General features: G+C 38.7%; 1 protein-coding gene across 5 annotated transcripts; it reads right to left on the reverse strand.

The window, feature by feature from the left end:
• Positions 1-2,499: 2,499 nt before the first annotated feature.
• On the reverse strand, positions 2,500-16,295 carry TMEM183A (transmembrane protein 183A). Of its 5 annotated transcripts, none has more exons than XM_060088480.1 (8): positions 16,112-16,295; positions 15,829-15,918; positions 14,851-15,018; positions 9,863-10,019; positions 8,794-8,974; positions 6,303-6,383; positions 4,548-4,703; positions 2,500-3,200 (listed from the first exon to the last, which is right to left on the reverse strand). In XM_060088480.1, the coding sequence occupies exons 1-8, from the start codon at positions 16,218-16,220 to the stop codon at positions 3,015-3,017; spliced, it is 1,128 nt and encodes a 375-aa protein (XP_059944463.1). In that variant the 5' UTR covers positions 16,221-16,295; the 3' UTR covers positions 2,500-3,014. The 5 variants fall into 5 exon arrangements, with proteins under 5 accessions (XP_059944463.1, XP_059944462.1, XP_059944466.1 ...); XM_060088479.1 differs by having other exon boundaries at positions 9,863-10,022; XM_060088483.1 differs by having other exon boundaries at positions 3,106-3,200; positions 4,548-4,695.
• Between the last annotated feature and the right edge of the window lie 3,681 nt (positions 16,296-19,976).

A 19,976-nucleotide genomic window follows, 5' to 3' on the forward strand; every position in this document is an offset into this window, starting at 1 on the left:
ACACAGGAGCCTCTTTGTCGCTGCGCGCCATCTTGGTTCTGCCCGGAGGGTCCTTTACGAGGTGGCGGAGAGCCGAGGTTTTTACCCAACGCCAGTTAAGTTTCAGAGCCCCCCGGAGTCCTGCCTCCTTCCCAGTGGGGTGCAGCACATATCCCTTTGAACTTACCTTTGTCTCTAACCACCTGCTCTCTAAATTGGCCTCAGTACTGGCCTTGTAATTGTTTGCCAATGTTTGTCACCTTTCACACTCTCTTGCGCCCATTTACTACTTTTACTCTGGTTGTACCCATTTTTTAAGTGGAGAAACTTAATCCAGATACATTTCCATAGGGTGCACGTCAGTGAATTGTGTCGCTTGCCTGAATTCAGGTATTTGGCTGTGCTAACACTTACTATAAAATGAAATGTTTGTCTATTATATATACATAGTATGAAGACAGTCTCAATGCCAAAATTCCTGAGAAATTTTGGTTAAATCTGTACATTTTCTTGAATTGCTCCTTACCCTGTCACCTGTGGCTATTAATGCGTCTTTCCCATCTGGTTTGCGAAGTATCATCACAGTGCCTACTCAATCCTTTACAATACCCAGTACACACTGCTAGAAGTGTGACGGATTTTTATATACATGCCATGTGTACAGACTTAGACACACACGTTCTATATCAGCAACAAATGCTGTAGTTGAGATCAGTGGCACATATAACCATTAATTAATTAATTTTTTTCTTTCCCGCAATATATTCACCTTTGGGCTTAGTTTCCTTGTATCTTTGGTAGAAGGCAGGAAAATCTGAGTAATTCTGATTTATTTGAGGGGTAAGAAATGAAGCTAAATATTTTGTTTGTCTGACCCTTAGAGCAAAATCAAGGTACATATTTAATGAAGTGACGAGTACAAAGCAGTTTTTACAAAAGCAGTTCAGAAAGTTCCAACTCTTCTCCAGGTAGTTTCAGGTTCTCATCAAAAGGAAATCCCTGAGACACTTCATATCCTTTCACTAATAAAACAGGAATCATCCTAGAAAAGGCAACTCAGTCAGTGCAGAGGGAAGGCTGAAGCCATGGTAACCTTTGACAACATACTTTACCAAGTGTTTGTCAATATTATACTAAGAGAACAGCTGAGGCAATATCATCATACCATGGAGTTTCATACAAAAACTAGGAAGATCAGTCAGAACACAATTATTAAGCAAAATTTATTTCACTCCCCTTCTAAAAGTAACTCCTAAATGGGGGACACAAAATCCACCAGGACAACTCCCTTCTGCTCCATGGCATCTTTAATTCAGGGAACTAGGGACTGTGTGCTTCTCTCCTCTCGCCTCAAAGAGGCAACTTCTGATTGTAGAGATGGTGCTTATTGTTCAGGGTTTTTTTATTTTTATCATTTAACTGCCCAAATTCTGGTTTTCACTGACCCAGGCTCACTTTCTATGTGAACAGCTTTAGTACCACCCTCAGTGCAGGGTAAGGTTAGCTGTTAGCAGCTGTATTAAGCAGGTGCTTCCTAAGAATATTCTTTAAATAGCAGGGGGTAGGGAGAATGGTAAGGAAAAAACAACACACTAATTTAGCAGTCAAGCTCATGATAATAACTACCCCCATGAGATTTTCATGTTTAAAGAATATGATCGTAATGCCCACCTCTAGCTAATATCCAGCTCCCCAGCTAATTTGGGTGGGGGGGCAGGTGGGAGGAGACAAGCAGCAAACTTATCTTGTTAGCAGAAACAAAACAAAAACATGATCCTCTTCTCAGAGTACACAAGCTATAGCAGGTCCTCTCACCAAGAGGACGTGAGCATTTCTGCAGGGATAAAAGGCCAAACTCTCATAGGCAGCACAGGGCAGAGCAGAGCAAAGGAGTCACTAAATTCTTATAGTGCAGAAGTCTGGTTTCTATATGAGAATGCAATTGTTTAATGACCTTCATACTAAATACCTTTCTAACAATTCAATGAAAATATCACTATCCTTCCTGCAATAACTGTCTTGATTTGTTTTACATTTTACTTGGAAACACATATTTAAGATTCTTTCATCAATCTTATATACCTTTTAGGCTGATTAGGGATAAGGTATACCACAATCAACTTTTTACTCACCCTTTCACTCTTTCTACCTATGTACACTCTGCCTACTCCCCTGTGCCACCATGTACCACAAGAATAATGAGACTGACCTTTTTAATTGTGGCACAGCAAAAGGACCTGGGTCAGAATTCTGGCTCTGCCACTTGTTGGATAGTATGGCCTTGGGTAAGTCACTGGTTCAGCTTTTTCAGCCAGAGAATGGGAATAGTATCACCTACCTTGCAGGATTGTGAGAACTAGAGATATTATGAAAAGTTCCTAGTGTAGCACAAAATCATTATCATTACTATCAGCTTCATGCAAAAAAAAAAAAAAAAAAAAACACACCTAAAATCCAAAACCGGCAAAAAAATATTTATGTGACAAATATTTTTAAAGAAAGATACACAAGTCAATCTCGTAAGTTTATGAAAACCCTGTCACCTGCTTTATTTCTAGAGAGGGGTAAAGGGAGAAGAGGAAATATTCACTTGAATTTGAGGGGCAGCTAAATTGGAAGCAACAGTAGCAACAATTTTAAGCCTCTAAGGTTACTCTGATCCATAAGGGAATGCTGAAATTTCCTTGTTCGGAGATTTAAGAGTTTAATTTTCCCCTAAAGCGAGATCATCCACTTTGGCTGGGATAAAAGAATAAAGAACAACAAACTCAGTAGCACCAAATGGGGTTTAACACAGAAAAGAGGGCCAGGTTTCACCTTTCAAATGCAAAATTTTACATTAAAATATGTTTATAAATCATAATGTTTTTACTCCTGATTCAATCCTTCTCCTTCCCCTAGCAGGAGCCCCAGAAACCTGAAGAGCATGTGTATTACTGACCAGATAAACAATCCAGCTGCCCCTTCCAAACTGGAATCTGATTACAAATGGACTGGCCTAGCTCTGGGCTGCCCTCAGTGATGGGAAGCAGTATCTATGCTCTCAGGGAGAATGGATACTGAGGATGCCACCAGTCAAAAAGTCGAATGCTGTGCACTGGGTCCAGGATGACTTGCACACCCTGTTCACTGCGCAGTTTCCGACCTCCATGGACAGGAGAATCTTGGAACACCAGTCTCACTCGATGATGCCGCATGTCCGTGCTCACACTGATAGTAAACTGGGAGGGAAAAATAAATTCAGTACTCAAATTAAACAACCTTGTTTTCCTATGACTCACTCTAAAATGAGACAATCTAGACAACTGACATGAACTAGGCCAGAAAATAATCTCTAAGTTATACCAACAGCACTATACTATCTTTTTTTGCAAAGATATTAAAAATTAAGGGTGATTTTTATAAGTTTTTCTTAGCTTCACATATTTAAACTGTGCTAAAGAAAGCCTCTCAGATGGCTTAACAAATTAGGATACATGCACACAGACTACCTTAATGACAATTTTAAAAAATTGGATTAGAGCTATAAGAGATGATTTGAAGGGATTCTGATGAGCTATTGTTGAGCAAGTTAAGCAAGATGCATGAAACTGATCTGATCACATTGTTTTGGAAAATAAACCACAAAATCTCTAAATATGTTTATGTATACGTAAATCTGTATAGAATTCTGAGTAGGAAGTATATGGAGTATAAGTATATAAATAAGTCATTAATGTGGCTTAATGAGATGCCTACAATAAAAACAGATATATGACATAATCTCAATTATACAAAATTATTTAAGAGAGTGGGTGTATACATGTATTGAATATATATTAACAGATATATTAAAGAACAGTTCCCCAAAAGTTAACTGCAGTTATAGGATAGCGGAAGTCTAAGTCACCTTCACTGTTCTCAATGTGTTTATGTATTATTTAAATTCTTCACATGAAGTATGAATTATTTATTTTACCATTAAAAAAAGAATAAAGCTTTTTTCAATCTGGAGGGGGAAACATATCTCTGAACATAAGCTTAAAATACAGAGAAGATAAATTACGTGAACTCTCCAGTTGCCAATCCAGTTAAAAATGTTAAAAACATGGAAAATACACCGGAAGCATATTTGTTGTTTACTAATCTAATTCTTAGCTAAAATCTAATTCTTAGCTAAACCTTGAATAGTCAGAGCATCACACAAAAGACAGAGCTGGTAACCCTACATTTTAATATTCCATTTATGATACCACATGCATGCCTCAGGTCCTGACATACAGTGTTCATGTATAAGCTTCATCATTAACCTTAACGGGATAATGTTTCTCAAACATTAATGAGCACCACACAGGAGATGCAAAAACATTCTGTTCACTATAGGGAAGGAAACAGAAGTAAAATATTCTCAGACATAATTAACTTCACGAATATGTCTGTGCCTAGTATATAAGGCTGCTTTCAGACTTTGTTTAAAATTATTCTTCAAAGATTTCTTCCTCAATGGTTAAATTTACAAATTTCTTTCAAACCCTAAGTATAGTGAGAGTCTATGAAAGAGCTGAGGATGACAGCCTGTCTCCACTTACCAGGGTAAATATCATTCCCATGACAATTGGAATAAAGATGAAATTGAGGGTGGTGACCTGCAGTAGGCAGCAGTCCTGGTCTGGGTTGGTATGAACATCTTCGTACTGAATGGGAGGCTGCAATCCTCCCATACACTTGCTCTTTAATCTAGGGGACTGAAGAGAATTAAGAATTACTCTAATGGGTTAGAGGAAATGTTTATGGCTCTAAGACTCCACCAATGAAAATGCTATGGCTTAACTAAAGCTGCTGAGATCCATTTTTCTGTTATCTCTTCTCTCTTTAATATACATATCAGTTTCTATACAGATCAAGGAAAATCTGATCTTTGAAAGACGTGGAAACACATCTGGATGAGAAATGTGACAGTGGGTGCTTCATTTAGATGGTGTTTCCTACCATCTGGCAAGAAATGGAAACTTTTAGCTCTATCAGAGGCTCTCCAATGTTTGAGAGATCACAAATTCCTTGTGACTTGTCAGACTCCAAAGAACATCTGCTGCACAAAAAGGGATGGAAGCAGAAGTGACCATCTAATTCCAGGCATCATAAAACAAGAGTCACAACTCTCAGAGCTAGAGGAAATCTTAGCATTCACTTTCCTGCAGCAGTTCTGGTCTTAGCTTGTATACACTGCGAAGACTGCCCCTCAGTTCCCTCCCAGAAAGGTGCTATGGTGGACTTTCTACCAACATCTAATGGATATCATAGATTGTGGACATCTTATTAAAAGCAAATGATCAGAGCCAAAATTTGTCCCTAGAACCGTGTTTTTGAAAAATCAATGTAAAAATATGATTTACTTTAAATACAAACTTATCTGGAACACACTTGTCATCAAGTGAGGGATAACTGCAATTTTATTTGTAATGTGTCACCTCGGTGAGATACTAAGTAAGGGAGACAGATGGAGGAAATGAGGCTGCTGAGGACAAGAAGTAAAGACATGCAGAACAGATCCTCACTGTAGCCAAGATCTCAGGTACAGTCCAAGAAAAAGGCAGAGACAAAGGTGCAATAGTGTCTACTCTTCTTATAAATAGACTCTTGGCAGTCCCTCTCCCCATGGCTTGCCCAAACTGCCTCAGATATAAAACCATATGAATTATTGTTGTTTACAAATACATTTGCTTTGAAAAACAAAAAAATTCTTAGTCAAATAACCTCAGTACATTGTTATAACAAGTTGTTCCCTTTTCCCCACTTTTAAAGTCTTCAATATATAGAAAAGTTAACAAAACCGTGCAATAAACTCCTGTATACCCTTTACCATTGGATATTTTGCCACGTGTTTTCTCTCCCCCTCACCTCTCATTTTATATATATTCACATATTAAGAAAAAAAACACATGAACTCTTGGGGTGGGGGAGGCAAAGCCATTTGAAAGTAACACTGGCATTCCATCCTTATTCAACATGAATAAAGATACATATATAACCTCAATAACATTATCACATCTAAGAAAATTAACAATAATTTCATATAATCTAATATCCAGAGCATACTCAAATTTAATTGTACCAAAAATGTCTTTTATTGATCTTTGTTCATTAATCCAGGATACACTCAAGGTTTACTCTTTGCATTAAGCTATTAAATCTTTGTGCCTCTTTCATATAAAACAGTTCTTTCTTTTCTTTTTATGACATTATGTTTTAATGTGTATTATCTGATTTTAATGAGGCAATTTTATGTCTAGTAAAATTAGAGTAAGATATTACCTGAAAAACAAAGAGATGATAAAAGCACACACCTGCTTTTTGAACTTGAAGTTGAATTCCCACATTGGCTCCTGTCTGTTCCCAACAATCTTTCTGCACCAGAAAAGTAAGCACTGTAAGAAAATAAAAATAACCTTTCTGTTTGCTAGCTCTAAAGCCAGCCACGGTCCCAATGCTGAGATTTTACTTTGGCACGGATAGAAACCCCCACCTCCCCCGCACCACCACTACAATTTGACACTGGTGCAACATGAAAAGAGACAATCCCAAGACTATTCAGTAAAGAGAAGAGGTACCAATATAAGTCAACCTCAGATGCTATTGAGGTCAACCCCTATTGTTCTCATCTTTAAAGACAGAAACATGGTCTCTAGAGACTGGGGCATTATCTGATTCAGCAGGCCACTCCTCTATGTTAAAATATAAGGGCAGCCAGTAGCCACCAGACAAGATGATAACAAAGCCATAAGGCAGGCAGAGACAGCCAGCCCTGTACGTGATAAGAGCAAACCACTCAGGACCTTCTGGGAGCAGACAGCCGGTATGGAAACTACAGAGGTGAGCTGAATTCAGTCTAGAGTAAGCCCCTCAAGGAAAGTCAGGCTACAGCTAGGGTTAACACAAGAAGTTAAGTACCTCCCAGGGGATAAGGGGTGGGTCGTCCGCCGTGCCAGCTGTCTTGCCCTTCAGACATGCCCTGTAGGTCCTGCTGTTCCATCAAAAATAATGGGCTTGGCTTTAAGGGGCAAACACTTCTGCTGCCAACACAACGGCTCCAGTGTCCCACACAAGCTATGCTACTGAAAAGAGAGAGAGGGAGAATCAAATACGAAAAGGTGGAGTCCAGGAACATGGGACAACTTCCTTTAGGCATGCTGGCAACTTCCTGAATGCCATGCGATGTGGTTATACTAGCAAGGCCATGCATGGGACACCTGCCACTGCAGGTCCCACATCCTCTTCCAAAGATCTCTAACAACAGGTACAAAAGCAGCAGACAAGTGGCCTAGCCTTCCTGTCTGGATTAAGACCTTAGTTATCACCACCTTGACTTTTAGCCACTTAAAAGTCACTTTTTTAGTCCACTTGAAAAACTTAATATACAATCACAAGAATATGAAGACATGGGTATTTTAGATGTAGGCAGTAGCACTTGCACTGTGCACTGGAGCCGCAAGGATGTGTCAAGCATGAGGCGTTTGCCCAATGCTGCTCTGCTCCCAACAACTGGTTCAGCCCTAGCATGGTTAGCTTTGGGATGATCCCCACCTCACCTGACATGATCAAATGTTTTCTGGGGGAGAAAAACTATAAATGTGAAATGATACACTGTCCACTCATATTACAAGGAGAAGGAATGAAATTCTACTCACCCAGCATTCTAATCCTGCCCTAAATCCATCAGCTAGGGTGACATTAAATTGGCTCAGCCAATGGCCCTGACCACCTCAGTTTGCAACCCTGGGGGGAACCGTGATGATCTTGAAATCAACAGTACCCTTTTAATCAATATGTATCTGGTAGAATGTTATCACACTAGAGCTGAACTAGGGGAAAAGAATCATTATGTAACATCCAAAGCATAAAAACAAAACAGAAGAGAATAGGAAGTGCTACAGAACACCAGACTTTGGGTAGGAACAGAGTAATAAAAATTATTAACAAACGCAAAAGATACAAAATTTAGACAATAGTATTAGTTGAATGAGAAAAAGGCCGAGACATCAACTTGCCTAAATAATCATATATGCTATACTAGTCTAGCTTGGCAAAGGTGTGTTCACTAGATATTTCATTATGGCAAAAAAAGGGAGAGAATGGACCAAAGGCTTATAGACCTACTTGCAAATCAGAAGAATGCCAGAACCTTGAATACAATGTACAAATATAAACTACTGGGGAAATTCCAAGATATAAGGAATGGCCTAGAACACAGTAAGAATTTTAGAGGGCTAAAGTCTATGAGTGGAAGTATCTTATAGTCTCTGAAACAACCCACCCCTGAGCCTGGCAATAGTGGGCACTTTGCAAATGCCAAAGAAGTCTACAACAGAATCTTTTAAGGTTAACAAGAAAGTGGAAATCCAGATGTCAAGGTCACATTAGAAAAAGAAAATTAGTAAGCTGTTTTATATCTTTGTATCATGATTTAAAGCACCTTTTAAGAATTATAGTTTCCATCTACCATTTGAGTTGTGTTCTTCCTAGCCCAAACCATCAAACCATCTACACCATCTAAAGTGGCCCAATGTATAAGGCACGAAGATAAATTAAAATAAAGAGAGTAAGGAATATGCTAAAAGCACAAGAAAGCTTTAAGATAAAGATAACGAGCCAACCCAGCACAGCAGGAATGTCTTGGAGAAGAGATACCCACGAGCCCTGAAAGTTTACATTAGTCCCTTAGCAGCCTGGTACCTATGGCCCTAGACCACCCCATCAAGGAAGCTGGAAACAAGCCATGATAACAGGCCCATTATACAAAAGTCCATTTGTTAAACCCCAACACTAATTGTCACTTACTTTGGAATTCTTTAATGTGCTAGGAGTGCTTTCTGGAATGGCTGGATTCTTGGAGATTCGAGCAGCAAATGGCTCATACATATGGTACAGAGATCGGATCACACATGCCCGGAGACAGCGCAGCTTCTCCATTGACTCTGGTCGCAGGCGCAAAGGCAGAGAGGCATCCAGCGTGTAGTGCCTAAAACATGACACATTACTCCTACCAATAAGTGACCTCTCTCTTCTGCTCTAGGCCAGTCTCCTAGGACTCCTGGGCTCAGTACAAATTTTACTATACTATTCCACTGGCCAGTAGTTAGTTTGTCCCTAGTGCTCTCACATACACACACACAAATCACTATCTCCTTCACTTCTTAGATACTTTTGCGTCTTTGCTATGCAAAACCCAATTCAAATATACCTTGTAATCCTGCACTTCTCTATTCATTTAAAAATTTTAAATCCTCACTATTTCACTTTAAAAAAGGGGCAAGTCTCTGACTTTATACCAGTACAATATACTTCAGCTGCTCAAAAAGAACCTGCACTGGGGAATATCCACCAAGTTCTCTTGTCACATGTCTCAGAAAGTTCTCTACTCCCTGATACCTCACCATCCCCTTCCACCACATTTTTACTGACGGTTTATAATCTTCACTACACTTCTAACCCAGCATCAAAAGTCCACCCTCTTACTAATCACATCATTCACTCCCTCTTCACCACTACAACTATACACAGAGCAGTATAACTACAAAGACTATATGATACTTCAAGATGACTAGCAAATCTAAGAAACAACAAATCCAGCTGCAAAGATAAACAGATGGGCATCTATAACTTCTGAAAATTCTAGCTAAGATAAACCGCTGAAGAAAAGTGGGTAACCATAGGGAAGACAATTACCAGATGAATTAATAATATCAATTTTAAATTAAAGAGGAGCTCAAGGAATTCAAAGCTAGGTTCATGCCCAGGCAAGCAGTAGAGAAAGTGAAAAGAGATCACCATCCAGGGAGTAGCTCCAAATCAAAAACAACAAGAAATAAGCTACACAGATAACACAGTGAGCTCTCTGTGGTCGCACCTTCGGTACAACCTGGTCCAAAAGGCAGCAGTGCAAGTGACAGTCCAGGCATTCTTACAAATCAGGGAAAAATTCACAATGTCCTCCGGACGGATATAGGAGGCCAGCAAGAGCCAAATATCCATGGGATACTCTTCTCCTCCAACCCCAACCAGATCTTCTGAAACAGAAAAAAGAACTATAACTTTTGACCTTCTATTATATGCACATATAAAGATTCCCAATCATTTCAATTCTCCCAGGGCTTGCACAGTTAAGAAAATGGTTTAAATAGGTCCAAGGAAGCCTCTCAAACTCATCATTTCCTGCTTATTCTAGCTGCTGAAAACGTTTGTCTCCTATTGCCCAAGTGAATAGGTCTTGTTCTTAAGGCCTTTATTTAACCACCATTTACATACTATTTTGAAGTTTTCAAAGTACCTTTGCATACATTATATCATTCAACTATAATAATTTTCCAGTGGAAATAAGGAAAATATTATTGTGTCCATTTTACTATAAGAAAACAGAACGTTGCACGTATTCAAGGTAAACAGAACCCAGTTTTCTCCAAAGTCCAGCTTTTCACTATAAATTCTGCCCTTGATTTCCCTTGCAGTCCCCATCCACCAAACATTTTCTTCAATTCAGTCATTTAAAAAATAAAACTGATTTTAAGATGGTATGAGGAAACCTCAAGTACAAACTAAATAAAAAACTAAAATAAAAAACTAAAAATAAAAAAAAAAACTAAATAAAAAAACCAAGTAAGTTACAGTGTACTTTCATTACTCAGTAATTGCCTTAGATATGTTTCTTCTGGTTTCTTCTTGTTTCATTGTCAGCTTGATCTACAATTCTGGCCACAAGCGTCCAGTATTCAAGGATACCCTGTGATGATGTATCCCCACCTCTTCCTCCTTCAGACCTCATTAGTGTTAACTCTCTTGACCGTGAGGTCCACTATACATGTCAGTTTCAAATAAAAATTCACACTCCACAGAGATACCAGAATCTGGGCTAACCATAATCTTTAATTGAGACTTAGTTATATAGCTATCCAAAACACAGCTTTTTTCTTTCTGCTTCCTGAGCAAAAAGCCCCTACAACTACCTCCCTGAAGCTGCCTCTGCTTTTCTAGTTGCTTCCTGCAGCTCTATGACTCAATCAGGTTCTTGCATTAGGTTCTTCGTAACAGAGACCAATGCTTCTAAAACAACATCGTCTTTTTTGGTCCTTATGCTTCTTGAAATCTCCAGTAACCATTTAAGGCTCAGCCTACCACATTTGGGGCCCCCTTCTCCCACATTAAATCTCTCTCTAAAAGAGAAGGCAAACAACTATCAGAATTTCCTCCACTGAGACCCATGAGGACTTTTACAAAGCAGAGTACTATTAAAATTTTTCTGTTTTTAGGGACAAAACTCAGTAATTATAAAAATTCCAATGTTTTACACACAATTATTAAGAAATTTCAAAACGTAGGAAATGGAATCAGTAAAGGAAAGCTTCATGGAGATGTTATGAAGGACAAAAATTTTGATATTCATAGGTTAAGGGGAAAAGTATTCCAAGTGAAATAAACAGCTAACATGAAGCCTGGATATTTAAAAAAACAAAACACATGTGAGGGCAATAAAGAGACAAGTCTAACAAGATTTTGATGATATTAAGAAATTACTGTTGGGCTTCCTTGGTGGCGCAGTGGTTAAGAATCCGCCTGCCAATACAGGCCACACGGGTTTGAGCCCTGGTCCGGGAAGATCCCACATGCCGCAGAGCAACTAAGCCCATGTGCCAAAACTACTGACCCTGTGCTCTAGAGCCTACAAGCCACAGCTACTGAACCCGCGTGCCACAACTACTGAAGCTGGCGCACCCAGAGCCCATGCTCCTCAACAAGAGAAGCCACCACAGTGAGAAGCCTGTGCACCTCAATGAAGTATAGCCCCCACTTGCTGCAACTAGAGAAAGCCCGCGTGCAGCAACGAAGACCCAACACAGCCAAAAAAAAAAAAAAATTAAAAAAAAAATAATAAAGTAGCTTTAAAAAAAAAAGAAATTACTAACTTTTTTAGATGTGATAATTTTTTTAAGAGCATTTATCTTTTGGAGATAACTACCAGAATATTTACAGATATAAAAATGGAATATCTGGAAATTGTTTCAAAATAATCAAGTGTGTATGGTGTGTGTGTGTGTGTGTGTGCGCGCTGAGGTGGGGGTGAGGGGGTAGTGGCTGAAACAAAAGTGACCATGAGTTGATAACTGAAGCTATGTAATAGCCACATTGGATTCATTACACTATTCTCTCTTCTTTTGTATATGTTTCATTTTTAAAAAGCTAAAAGAAAAAAGAGGGGGAAAAAAAGACCAGTTTGATGAGAATGAAGGACCTTAATGGGGGTAACATGGAGCAAGGAAGTAAAAGATGAATTATAGCTAAGAGTTTGTAAACCACAAATCATGTATCTGATAAGTGACTGGTCTCCTGAATACATAACAATTCTTACAACTCAGTAATAAAAAGATAACCTAATGTAAAAATGAGTGAAGAATTTGAATAGACATTTCTCCAAAGAAGATACACGGAAGGCCAATAAGCACATAAAAGATGCTCAACATCATTAGCATGGAAATCAAAACCATGAGATACCTCTTCACATCAACTAGAATGCCTATAGTTTAAAAAGTCAGACAATAACAAGTGTTGAGGAGGATGTGGAGAAACTGTAAATCTCATTCATTGCTGGTGGGAATATAAAATGGAAACTTCATAAAAAACTTGGCAGTTCCTCAAAAAATTAAACATAGTTACCATGTGATCCAGCAATTTCACTCCTACCTGACAGAAATGAAAATATATGTTCACACAAAAACTTGTCCATGAGTGTTCACAGCAGCATTATTTATGACAGTCAAATAAAAAGCAATAAAAAGGAATAAAGTACTGATATATGCTACAATATGGATGAACCTTGAAAACATTATGCTAAATCAAAGAAGCCAGATGCAAAAGACCACATATTATATGATTTCGTTTATATGAAATGCCCGGAATAGGCAAATCTGTAAAGACAGAAAGTAGATTGGTGGTTGCCTGCGGGAAGGGATGGGTGGGAGAGAGTGTTGGGAGGGAATGAGGAATGATACTAATAGATCTGAGTTGATAGAAATGTTCTAAACTTAGATCGTGTTGATGGCCACACAACTCTCTTGCACTGCTGGTGGGAATGTGAATTGGTACAGCCACTATGGAGAACAGTATGGAGGTTCCTTAGAAAACTACAAATAGAACTACCATACGACCCAGCAATCCCACTACTGGGCATATACCCTGAGAAAACCATAATTCAAAAAGAGTCATGTACCAAAATGTTCACTGCAGCTCTATTTACAATAGCCAGGAGATGGAAGCAACCTAAGTGTCCATCATTGGATGAATGAATAAAGAAGATGTGGCACATATATACAATGGAATATTACTCAGCCATAAAAAGAAACGAAATTGAGCTATTTGTAATGAGGTGGATAGACCTAGAGTCTGTCATACAGAGTGAAGTAAGTCAGAAAGAGAAACACAAATACCGTATGCTAACACATATATATGGAATCTAAGGGAAAATAAATGTCATGAAGAACCTAGGGGTAAGATGGGAATAAAGACACAGACCTACTAGAGAATGGACTTGAGGATATGGGGAGGGGGAAGGGTAAGCTGTGACAAAGTGAGAGAGTGGCATGGACATATATACACTACCAAACGTAAAATAGATAGCTAGTGGGAAGCAGCCGCATAGTGCTTTGTGACCACCTAGAGGGGTGGGATAGGGAGGGTGGGAGATGCAAGAGGGAAGAGATATGGGAACATATGTATATGTATAGTTGATTCACTTTGTTATAAAGCAGAAACTAACACACCATTGTAAAGCAATTATACTCCAATAAAGATGTAAAAAAAAAAAAAAAACTCTGAGAACATACTAAAACTACTGCATCGTACACTTTAAAGGGATGAATTTTATCTCAATAAAGATGTTTTAAAAGGCTGTAAGCTCTTCTGTGGAATGTGCTCAAAACCAAAAAGGAAAATCAAGAGAAATATCTAATACAATGGTGATGATGAGTAGGGATTTAAAGCAAGAAATGAAGGAACAAAGAAGTGTGAGGAATGTCTATTAACATTCTTGGTTCCGGAAAAGAGCGGTATCACTGACAATAATTGGTATAACTTCAAAGCAAAGTCAGTTCATTAATTTATTGATTGTTTCAATATATTTTAACATATGCGAAAGTCTGTCATCTGATTCTCAAGTATAGGTGAAAGTTCTCACAGATCTGAGACCAAAAATACACATATCATTTATTACATTAGTTTCCTCCTAATTCTAGCTGATCGTCAGAACCACTTTAGCTTTAAGAATCCTGGGCTCTACCCCAAGAGTCTGATTCCTTAAGTCTGGAGCAAACCAGTGAATGATGGGTTGGCGCATTGTATACCATTAGTTTGCCTTTCTTTGTTTCATTTGTGTAAGTTTTATTGCCACTAATACATAAATATCACACATTTTTCTATTTCCTACAGTACCTACTAGACATAAAGCAGGTATTAACCATTGCAGAGCACTTAAAAGTCCACGATAATAATCTCACTTTAGTTGAAATGAAATTGGTTATATACAATCCACGTATCTGGGAGAGAGAACATTTTTGTCACAACTCTGCTTCCTTACACATTCAGAAATCCAGAAATGCAAAGGCTTTTTGTTTTCCTGTTGCTACATGGATTTTACCTGATAATATGTTCTCAATGAATGGCTACTACTGTTACCAATCGCCTTTCCTCTCAACTTTAGATATAAGTAGAAAGCCCTGGTATATTAAAGTCATGTCCCACTACAAACTCTGGTTCTCCAGTGGTATCACCTCTTGTGCTACTGAGAAAGTGACAGCTTCAAGTTATCACCACAGATAGGACTAATAATCCAAAAGAAAGCGAGCCCTGTACCTTTGTGCCTCTTGCTTTTCTTTTTTCTGGAGGCAGTTCTCTCATGGACGCTTTCCTCCTGGGCATCAATCTCATCACTGCTGTCAATGATGTCACAGGGCTCACCAGCCCCAGAAAAAGCTTCTACTGCAGGAACCTGGGAGGCTTCCAAGCCACAAAGAGATTTTACTAGAAGAAAATAAGAAGAGAATGAGATGGCAGAGTACCATGGCTTAGGCAAGGATATCAGCATCCATAAGGAAAAGAAAAAAAAAGCAAAAGCAGTGTGAGAGTCTGCTAAAGGAAGCTGAGAATCTTAAAAAAAAAAAAAAAAGTATTTTAAACACAAAAAATTGGAAAGTAATGAGCAAACTGACTCCAAAGTTGCAGAAACTGCTTCAGACCTGAAGAAAAAGGGAGTGAATTATTCTCCACTATAAACCCTTCGGGGTAAAAGCAAAAGGTGAGTGCTATTTTCATTTGCATAAATTCTGAGAAGCAGTGTTTGAGAGGAATTAAACCCAATTTAACCTTATTCCTGGGCTGGAGACAGTACATATCATGAAAACACAAGTTTCAAGGACCCCTGAGTAAGAAGCTTGAAAGTAAGAGAAGTATGAGAAAAGGAAAAGAATACTTCAAGGTTATTACACAAAGAAGCAAACAGCAGAGTTAAGTGGAGAATATATGTGAACAACAGGAATAAGATTAATAACCAGGAAGAAAGCAGTGGAAACCACAGAAGAGTACGCAAAGTTTTTTTGTTTGTTTGTTTTTTTATGGGAAGACAGAAATAAAATATTTCTGCTACAGAAACTGCTACTGCTCTTGACTAATCCTTCCCCTCCCCTGAATATATGAGTAACCATCGAGGAGAGCAAACACGTTTACGGGAAGATGCCTAAAGGATTGCAAGAAAAACACTGAGGCAGAATCCCAGGAAAATAAAGCACCTAGTTCTCTCTTCACTGAGTCTGAAAAGACTCGTCGGAAGCCTACCTTCCTGCTGAACAGCATTGGCGACGGCTTTCTTGACCCTTCCAGACCTCACGACGGCCGGATCCGAGTTGGCATAATCCGCCACAGTCACTGAAACACAGCACCAAACCTCAAAGGAGGAGGCCTTCTCTCCTCAGCTTCCTCCCCACCAAGATTTCCTGCTCACTCCAAGTCCCCAGTCCAGCCGCCCTCCCGTCGCAGGCAGGCGAGCACTCGCCTCGGTGCTGTCCAGCCCCTCCCTGCTTCCAGCCCCAAGCCTTTCAACGCCCCCGCCCTCGCCCACCTCGCCCAAAGCAGGCGTCTTGGGCCCGGAACTTGAGTCGCTTTCCTCTCTTGGGCATGGCGACTGTGTCGGGGCGAGGCCGGGTTAGCGGGCCAGGACCCCGGGCCATGTTTCGGGCCAGAGAGCGGGAAGCAGGAGCCGAGGGCCAGCCCTGCCTGGCTCCGCGGCCATCCCGCTCCAGGACCGCAGCTCTCGCGAGGTTTAGGACAGGGCTCCGCGTCGCACTGGCGGCCAACCCCCCTCTTCAGAAACCAATCACCACCTGGTCTAGGGAGTACGTCATCACCCAGCGCCTAAGGATCAACCTAAGTCTGGTTCCCTAAAGGTAGGTGGCTGCTCAGGGCAGTGTGGGTTTTTAATCATACGTCTTATAAGGTGATTTGGTGTCTCAAACCCGAAACCCACAACCCCGTTGATTAGAACTGAGTTTACATTATGGTTTCCCCGATTTTTCTGCTACTGCCTCTGTCCACACTCCAGGTTCACTTCAGTATCCCCAAAGCACATCTGTTGTCATCTTCGTGCTCCATCTCTCAGGCCACGTAGACATAGTCCAACATGGGTCTAAAAGAGTCTTCACTCTAATTTCTTATACAAAAGCTGTAAATTTCTGAATTCTCAAAGCTGGGGGAGGGGTTCTTAAAAGTTTATTAATTTACCACCATCCTCCAAACTTAATACTAGAAGGATCGATGAGGAAAGAATGGTGTCTTTCCTTTGTATTGAGAGAAAAAAGCGAGCGAAGGTTACAGAACTGTGAGGGAGCAGGATCCTGGTCTAGTATCACCAGTTCGAATAAGTTATTGTGTGTCCTAAGTTAGGTTCTTTGTCCTTCTAAGTTCTTTGCAGCTCCCAAAAGGTGCTAATCCCTGGCTTGAGAAGCATGGGACTTAGGGACCAAGAATCCAAACTGTTGGACCCACCAGACAGTGCCACCCTAACATATTTAGAAGCAGACTTCTGTTTTTAATTACTTAATACACAGACATTCATTAGGCGCAAACCACTGGCCTTTTACTAACATCGTGTAACAGACTATCACTAGAGATGGTGCTAATAGGGTTGAATCAATTAGGAATTGTAATTGAAACTGAGTAATTGATTATAGTCATGAACTATTCAAATGTATCTAAAGTTATAACATGAACAAGGGTCTAATAGACTGAACTAAAAGAAAATTGTTTCAAATAATTTTTCCATGATTGATGTTTGTAGTCAAAACTCAGCTGTTAAAGCACCAAGCCTTCTCATTTCACATTAATAAAAAGTTCATAACGCCCACGTGCAAGTATATTTCTGCTAATGTGGTACCCTCTTGAAAGCACCGAGACATTGAGACTCTGGAGGAAATCAAAGGTGCAAAAGAAATAAACCCTATTTTTATGCCGTCACTATCGGAGACTTAAAGGTTTTAACTGAAACATTCATTTTCAACCGTATAATTACTATTTTAATTCATTGGAATGAAAGAAGTGCTAACCCCAAAACTGTTTATCTTTCAAATTTCAAGAATATGAAGATCTAAAGCAAAGCCCCTCTTAAGTCCTTTGGCCACATTAGTGGAACCAAACACATGTAAATCTTTTATTTCACCTTTTACCAAAAAGCAGCAATTTTTAATTAATGACACTGCTGGATTCCAAACTCAAAGATACACATTCTTTCTAGAGAGACAAGTTGTAAAAGTTACTAAAAGAGCTGTTATGTTTTTTCAAGTTCCAAAGAGAATTTTATTGAAAATTTTTATTAAAATTTCCTTCAGCTTATAGACTTGGTTTGGGAATGAATTGACATCTATATACTCTTGAGTCTTTCCACTCAGGAACTTGGTATGCATCTCCATTTAATAACATCTTCTTTTATGTCCCTTAATTGTTTTTTACACAAACTTATTGTTTATTCTTGTCAATGTTTTATCTTTTTATTGAAGTATAGTTGATTTACAATGTTACATTAGTTTCAGGTGTACAACATAGTAATTCAATATCTTTATATATTATACTCCATTTACAAAGTAATGGCTATATTTCCCTGTACTGTACAATATATCCTTGTTGCTTACTTATTTTATACATAGTAGTTTGTGTCCCTTAATCTCATACCCCTATCTTGCCCCTCTTTCTTCCCTCTCCCCATTGGTAGCCACTAGTTTGTTCTCTGTATCTGTGAGTCTGTTTCTGTTTTGTTATTACATTCGTTTTACTTTTTAGATTCCATATATAAGTGATAACATACAGTATTAGTCTTTATCTGACTTATTTCACTAGGCATAATCTCTAGGTCCATCCACATTATTGCAAATGGCAGAATTTCTTTTTTTATGGTCAAGTACTATTCCATTGTGTGTGTGTGTGTGTGTGTGTGTGTGTGTGTGTATACACATCTTCTTTATCCATCCATCTTTTGATGGACATTTGGGTAGCTTCCATATCTTGGCTATTGTAAATAATGCTGCTGTGATAATTAGCGTGCATGTATCTTTTCAAATTAGTGTTTTCATTTTCTTCAGATATCCAGCAGTGGAATTGCTGGATTATACGGTAGTTTGATTTTTAGGTTTCTGAGAAACCTCCCTACTCTTTTCCAGAGTGGCTACACCAATTTAAAATCCCACTACTAGTGTACTAGCGTTCCCTTTTCCCCACATCCTTGCCAGCATTTGTTATTTATGGTCTTTTTGATGATAGCCATTTTGACAGGTGTGAGGTGATATCTCATGGTTTTGATTTATAATTCTCTGATAATTAGCAGTGTTGAGCATTTTTTCATGTACCTGTTGGCCATCTGTATATCTTCTTTGGTAAAATGTCTGTTCCAGTCTTCTGCTCAATTTTTCACTGGGTTCTTTGCTTTTTTTGATATTGAATTGTTTATATTTTTTGGATATTAATCTTTTATCAATAATATCATTTGCATATATTTTCTCCCATTCAGTAGGTTGTCTTTTTGTTTAGTCAACAATTTCCTGTGGTGTGCAAAAGCTCTTAAGTTTAATTAGGTCCCATTTGTTTATTTTGCTTTTATTTCTTTTGCCTTAGGAGACAGATCCAAAAAATATTGCTATGATTTATGTCAAAGGGTGTTCTGCCTATGTCCTCCTGTAGGAGTTTTATGGTTTCTAGTCTTACATTTAGGTCTTTAATCCATTTTGAGTTTATTTTTGTATATGGTGTGAGGAAATGTTCTAATCTCATTGTTTTACATGTAGCTGTCCAGTTTCTTCAGCACTATTTACTGAGGAGACTGTCTTTTTTCCATTGTATATTACTGCCTCCTTTGTTGTAGATTGATTGACCATTAGTGTGTGGGTTTATTTCTGGAATCTCTTTTCTATTCCACTGATATATGTGTCTGTTTTTGTGCCAGTACTGTGCTGTTTTTATTACTGTAGCTTTGTAGTGTGAACTGAGTCAGGGAGTGTGATACCCCCAGCTTTGTTCTTTTTTTTTCAAGATTGCTTTGGCAACTCGGTATCTTTTGTGGTTCCATATAAATTTTAGGATTATTTGTTCTAGTTCTGTGAAAAATGTCATGGGTATTTTGATAGGGATCGCATTAAATCTCTAGATTGCTTTGGGTTGTATGGACATTCTAACAACATTATTTCTTCCAATCCAAGAACACAGGATATCTTTCCATTTCTTTCTATAATTTTCAAATTCCTTCATCAATAATTTATAGTTTTCAGAGTATAGATATTTCATTCCTTGGTTAAGTTTATTCCAAGGTATTTATTCTTTTCGATGTGATTGTAAATGGAATTATTTTCTTAATTTCTCTAAGAAATTATTAGTATACAGAAATGCAAGAGATTTCTATTAATCTTGTATCCTGCAACTTTACCGAATTTGTTTGTTAGTTCTAG

This window comes from Mesoplodon densirostris, chromosome 2 (assembly GCF_025265405.1).
Source record: "Mesoplodon densirostris isolate mMesDen1 chromosome 2, mMesDen1 primary haplotype, whole genome shotgun sequence".
In the NCBI taxonomy this organism is placed as follows: Eukaryota; Metazoa; Chordata; class Mammalia; order Artiodactyla; family Ziphiidae; genus Mesoplodon; species Mesoplodon densirostris.